Raw genomic sequence first — 6,027 nt, 5'->3', positions numbered from 1 at the left:
TATATATATATATATACAACGATCAAGAGAGAAAGAGGAGGAAAGAGAGAGAGAGAGAGTGAGAGAGAGAGAGAGAGATATGCAACGTCTCTTCTGCCTCGTCGACATTGCGTCAAGCTTAATTGGTAATCAGTGAATGGCGGGCAAGTGCCCTCGTCGAATATAATTCATGTCAGTCACGCGAACATCATTGATATGCTTCACCAATTCTTACATTTTTCATAATTTTAATTTCGCTGTTTTGTCTTGTCTCATCTTCCAAAGGAATTGATTGTTATTGAGAGCTAATTCTTTTCGATAACGATTAGTAATCATGAAATAATAATAGATATATATATATATATTATTTAATTTTGTCTGATCTGTTTGTTACTAATTGATATATCTTTGTTTTCTTTTTTCATTTTTTTTTCCTCTTATTTTTTCTTTTCGAGTATATTAATTTCCTTCTTTTTTTTATTATCAATAGAAGTAAAAAAAATGAAGGAAAAAAAAATTAATAAATGTACATATTCATTTTAATAAAGAACGAATATCATTTGAAAGTCGATATTCATTTGGTTCAGGAATATTTTCAAATATTATAATCTATTCGATTTCGTTCTTTTGACGATCAATTAATCGTTGATAGACGAATACTACCTCGTTTAGATTCAACAGTCTCGGTTATAGTTTTATGATCGATTGAGCATTTCCCAATTGATACTCGATGAACCTTCTTCGAAATTAAGCTCATCAATCGCGGACACCTTCTACGTAGTTAATACTCTGAAGGTAAAATCGGCGATCGTCGTCCGAGGTAACGAATGGTGATTTTACATTTAGATTGGAGTTCGACGTGGAATATAATGGAGCTCATCAACGCGATCCAATCGAGACGATCTTGAACATCCACAATTAGTCTAGAAAATTAGGACGTTCTTCGTGTGTACACGACAGAACGTCAGGGATTTCGGGCTTTCAATCCTTCGAATATTTTCATTCGAAAATTCTTTTAATTAAGAATATTCTTTGATGAGGATAATAATCGAGAAAATAAAAATCTTTCCTTTCGTCTGGAAAAATCCAAGAAAATACATTCGTTTTATTCTATTTGCTTATTTCCAAATCTCTCTCTCTCTCTCTCTCTCTCTCTCTCTCTCTCTCTCTCTCTCTTTCATATTATTCATCTCGAAATTCTAACATAAAAATTGGTTCGTTCCCGATAGCGAAGTTTTGCACTGAACAAATATCGAAGCTAAGTTTTCAAGGAGTTAGTGCATCTTAGCCACATCACAGTGAGAAGTTTTACTTTTGCATAACTTTGAAACAGTTATACTTTTTAAAAAAATTTCAAGGTATCTTTATAAATTTCATAGTCATTCAATATTGTATAAAAAATAGAAATATAAAGCAAAATCGAAACGTTTCAAAATACAAAGAACGCTTCCAGAATACTTTTCAATAAATTTAAAAAATGCTGAGAGCAGACGTAATAAATCTTTCCCTCTCCCTCTCTCTCTCTCTCTTTTGTTACGATCCGTTCATGTCCGAACATGATATTACAGATACATACATTAAAGTATAATATGGGTGGTTGCGATTATATTAAAGATATAAAACAACATAAAGCATAATGAAATGTAATAGCGCGTAATATTGTAATAATTAGCAAATCTTTTTCTCTTTTTTAATTACCTTCATGCACGATCGCATTTTCATTGAACTGCCACTCTTCCGATTTTTATCGTGGAAAATATTGAAATCATCGTTAAAAATAAAAATAAATATAAATAACAGGAAGATAAATTTCAATTTGCCGATTTAAATTCAGTCCGCGGTTTGTGATCTCCGGAGAAAGGAATGCATATATGATATTTAATAGAAATATATGGATCCTTTTTTTCAAGCAAATACAAAAATAGGAAGCATCCGATTGATTTGAAATATTTCATTACATTTTGAGGATATCTATATCGTTAGGAAAAAAGTAATATTTCTCTTCCTATAAAAGAAGCATATATAGGGATATAAGTTCTGAGTCATGAGACGTATCAAGCTTTATCCAGGACAAGCAAAAGATTTTCCAGAAATTGAATTCAATCGATGTCATGTATTATTCCTTTCTCCTTGGACAACCAACACGTTCTTACGAATGTTCAATCCGGCTATCAAACGAGAAACTAGAATTCGTCTTGACAATACCATCTCTCTCTCTCTCTCTCTCTCTCTCTCTCTCTTTTTTTTCTTTTTTGTTTTCGTTGCATTCTGTCTTTTCACATTACTGTTATGTCGTATGGACAAGTTGAACGGCGGAAGCTGGGAATTGGGTGAAATCTTGTGCGACTCTTGGGTGTCCTTGGACATTCTTCTCTGCACAGCTAGTATTCTATCGTTGTGTGCGATATCTATAGACAGGTAAGATCCTATGTACGTAGTAGCGAATCTCGTCACATAAGTTTAACGAGATTATCGAAAAGTTCATTTTCCGCATAGTCCATGCACCGTACGATAGATTTTTACCTTCTCCTTTCCTCTCCTCAATTTTCTCATCTTTCATCTTACACACATTCTACGATAAGAGTGTATGATCTCTCGTCTCGTGATTTTTCGCACGTGTCACTTTCACGGTTTTACTCTCATTTCTTTACGTCAAAAGTTATCAAACTACAGATTAAAGCCGCTGTGAAAAGTGTCCTGTTAAATAAGAAAAGCTATGGATACATCCGTACTCGATTACTTTTCGTGGCTCAAATTTGTGATCGTTGCACACCACTCTCGCAGAATTGAATATTTGTTTCTATTTCGTTATACATATTATATTTATTGTACTCACGTGAATTCGCTTTCTTCGGATATCCCTTTAAGTTTGGCAATAATTTAACAGTTTGGTCTTTTAGGGATACTATATTTTAATCTTTTTATCCTACATTCCATTGGAAAATTGATTCTAAAATTGGCCAAATTCCAACTTTGATTCGAGTCTATGCGATTGTGCAATTGATAAAATGTTTAAAATAAGATCAACTTGTGATTTGAAATAGATTTTTTTCCTGAAAATAGTATTTCTCAAAGATTATCGTGTATAACGAATGAAATAACTTTATCCTTTCCAATTTGATCATCCTGAAATTTGAAATAAATTATCGTAAGTGGTTTTATATATGGATTTTATATTTGAAATAAATTATTGTAAATGGTTGGAGTTTTCGTCGAAGATTTTGTCGATAATGACGTTAATTAGCGCCGTTGATGATTAAGAAATTTTTTAAGACTCCTTTGGCTTGAATAATCGTGTAATACAAGTTTATATTGAAGAATTGGTAATCCCATAAAGGGATTGAAAAAGTGATGTCAAAGTTTCCAGACATTTTAAAAGAATTAAATTAATAAGTAAACGTAAATAATTATAATTAATTTTCATCTCGTTAATCTTATTAATTATTATTACTGTTTTGAATCAAATCCTTTTAATAAATTATTTTTTTATATACGTATATTCGTATGATCTCATTACGGTTTCACAAGTGTATCATTTTGAAGGTACCTTGCGGTGACTCAACCATTAATCTACAGCCGAAGACGAAGAAGTAAGAGATTGGCTGGTTTAATGATAGTAGCTGTCTGGATACTAGCAGGTGCCATTACGAGCCCACCTCTTCTTGGCTGTTTCCCACGGGCAACTAATCGCGATAGCAAAAAGTGTTCCTACAACATGGACTCCTCTTACGTCATATTCTCTGCCTGCGGGTCTTTCTTCTTACCAATGTTAGTCATGCTTTACGTATATGGAAGGATTTCCTGCGTTATAGCTAGTCGACACAGAAATTTGGAGACCAGTGACTCTGAAAAAACTCGTCGACAAACTCGAAATGCACCGGTAATATTTTCAAATAATTTATGATTTATTTTTTCCATCACATTTCGACCAAAATAATTTTCCTGATCGTTCCGGAAATATTATACATTTTCATAATAGTAGTTGCATTTATTTCCATAAACTTACACAACCAATTTATGAAAGTTCCGAATAAATTTCGACGTCCTGGAAAACATTTAACGATCGTTCCCATCTAACGTAGCATGTTATATTCGTTACTTCCTTCTCTACATCTTTGATACGTGCTGAAGTGTGCTAATACGGTTCGTTGTACATCACGCGATATCCGATCGATGATTCGAAGTATTTCTGCTTTTATCCTAGTTTTCGTTGTTAGTAATATTTAAAAAATTGTATATAATTTCTATAATATATTTAATTTGTTTTTTTTTTTATAATTAATTCAATAATAAATAAGAAATAATTCAAAAAATCAAATTTACAAAAATCTATTCCCAAAAATAATTTTATCAATTTATATGAAGAAAAAAATTATAAACTGGATTTATATGCCTACTTGATTTTTACATAGATCGAACGTACAAAGAGCATGAAGATTCGTCGTTTGGAGTGTACGGTGGATAGTGATACTTGCGAAAGGACGTCGAACGAGGGTGAAACTACAAGCAGTTGCAAGAAAGTGGGTATAATTCGAGGTCATCAGCAGAGCTGCATCAACAGGGTAGCAAAGGAAACGAAAACCGCTGGCACATTGGCAGTAGTAGTGGGCGGTTTCGTGGCTTGCTGGTTACCATTCTTCATTCTCTATCTTGCCACTCCGTTCGTCCCGATGGAACCACCGGATATCCTGATGCCGGCACTAACGTGGCTAGGTACCGACAATCATACGTACGAATGAATTTCGTTCTCTTCTCTCTCTCTCTCTCTCTCTCTCTCTCTCTCTCTCTCTCTCTCTCTCTCTTTTCTTTGTTTCTTTCTGGTGACGTTCTCAAAATCAGTAATTGAGTAATCCATTTGAGAGGCCTTTACATAAATTATCATTTCTGTATTTCTCTTTCACGATTCTCGTCTATTTTGATATTCTTTGCTTTCTTTGTGAATCTATACACAAGAATGAGATATCAATTCTCTGTTATAGGCAAATAAAAGATTGAAAAGAAATTATATTTTAAAATATATTGTATATCTATGTATGTAGATAAATATACGTATGTGTGTATATCCTGAATCACATATCTCACCGTGTTTTCTCTTATATACTTATATACATAAGCGAAGTACAAAGTTAGAATTCGTGTACTACCGTTCTACTTATCAGGAAATGCAATTTTTATCAAAACCTTCGCTCAAACTTTGATGGTGGTAGAACGTTCTAAGAATTCCTGTGAGGATTTGAAGCGAAACGTGTGTCGCGTGGTCGTCTTTTCTACAACCCATCGAATTTCCTTGCTATCGAAATCGTTCGTTTTCTTCGATAATCTATGAAGATTGCTCGAGGGGCAGGAAAAAGCAAACTTACATTTTATATGAAAATAATGAAACAGAAACAAAAAAAAGGAAAAAATAAGAGTAAGCATAACGATGCATTATTTATAAAGCCTTACATTTTACCAGGGATTTCATAGTAATATTTTCAATGTAATATTTATGAAAATAATCTCATTCGAGATAATAATAGATGTAAATATATATATATAAATGTATATATAATGTATATATATATATATATATATATATATATATATATATATATATTTATATATATATATATATATATATTTCTTTTTTATTATATTATTTTATTATTATATATAAATATATAATATAAAAAAAAAATGAAAAAAGAAAAGAATAAATAGGAAGAAGGAAGAAAAAGAAATACAGGACGAAAGAGAGAGAGAGAGAGAGAGAGAGAGAGAGAGAGAGAGAGAGAGAGAAAGGGAAAGTAGATATGTAGATAAACACAATACATACATACATATATACGTACTCTGGTTTCTATATATCTATGCAGAAAAGATCGTGAGGCGTACGTCGGCAACACTCGTGAGAAGGAGGAAGTATTTCTTTCTGAAATACGATAAAAACTTTTCTCACTACGTCGCCAGTGCAGGCAACAATTTTATTGGTGAACTTTTGCCGTTCAAAGAGCAATACATCTTCAACGATCGATTCGTGGCTCTTAACGATACTCCTCCCTTCTTCTC

The 6,027-nt window shown here is 32.6% G+C and overlaps 1 protein-coding gene across 4 annotated transcripts in view; it reads left to right on the top strand.

Moving 5' to 3' along the window:
• Positions 1 to 6,027, top strand: part of LOC124422836 (tyramine receptor 1-like) — a 39,782-nt gene that overhangs the window by 31,610 nt on the left and 2,145 nt on the right. For 2 of the 4 annotated variants that reach the window (XM_046959768.1, XM_046959771.1), the window contains exons 4-6: positions 2,285 to 2,397; positions 3,523 to 3,859; positions 4,392 to 4,692. In XM_046959768.1, the coding sequence (XP_046815724.1) occupies positions 2,285 to 2,397; positions 3,523 to 3,859; positions 4,392 to 4,692 (751 nt within the window). Of the gene's footprint in view, positions 1 to 2,284; positions 2,398 to 3,522; positions 3,860 to 4,391; positions 4,709 to 5,834; positions 6,018 to 6,027 lie in introns of those variants that run through there. The other 2 variants (XM_046959770.1, XM_046959767.1) reach the window with 2 other exon arrangements.

This window comes from Vespa crabro, chromosome 3 (assembly GCF_910589235.1).
Source record: "Vespa crabro chromosome 3, iyVesCrab1.2, whole genome shotgun sequence".
Taxonomy (NCBI): Eukaryota; Metazoa; Arthropoda; class Insecta; order Hymenoptera; family Vespidae; genus Vespa; species Vespa crabro.
The sequence above is the reverse complement of the archived record's forward strand: the minus strand, read 5'-3'. Positions and strand labels throughout refer to the sequence as shown.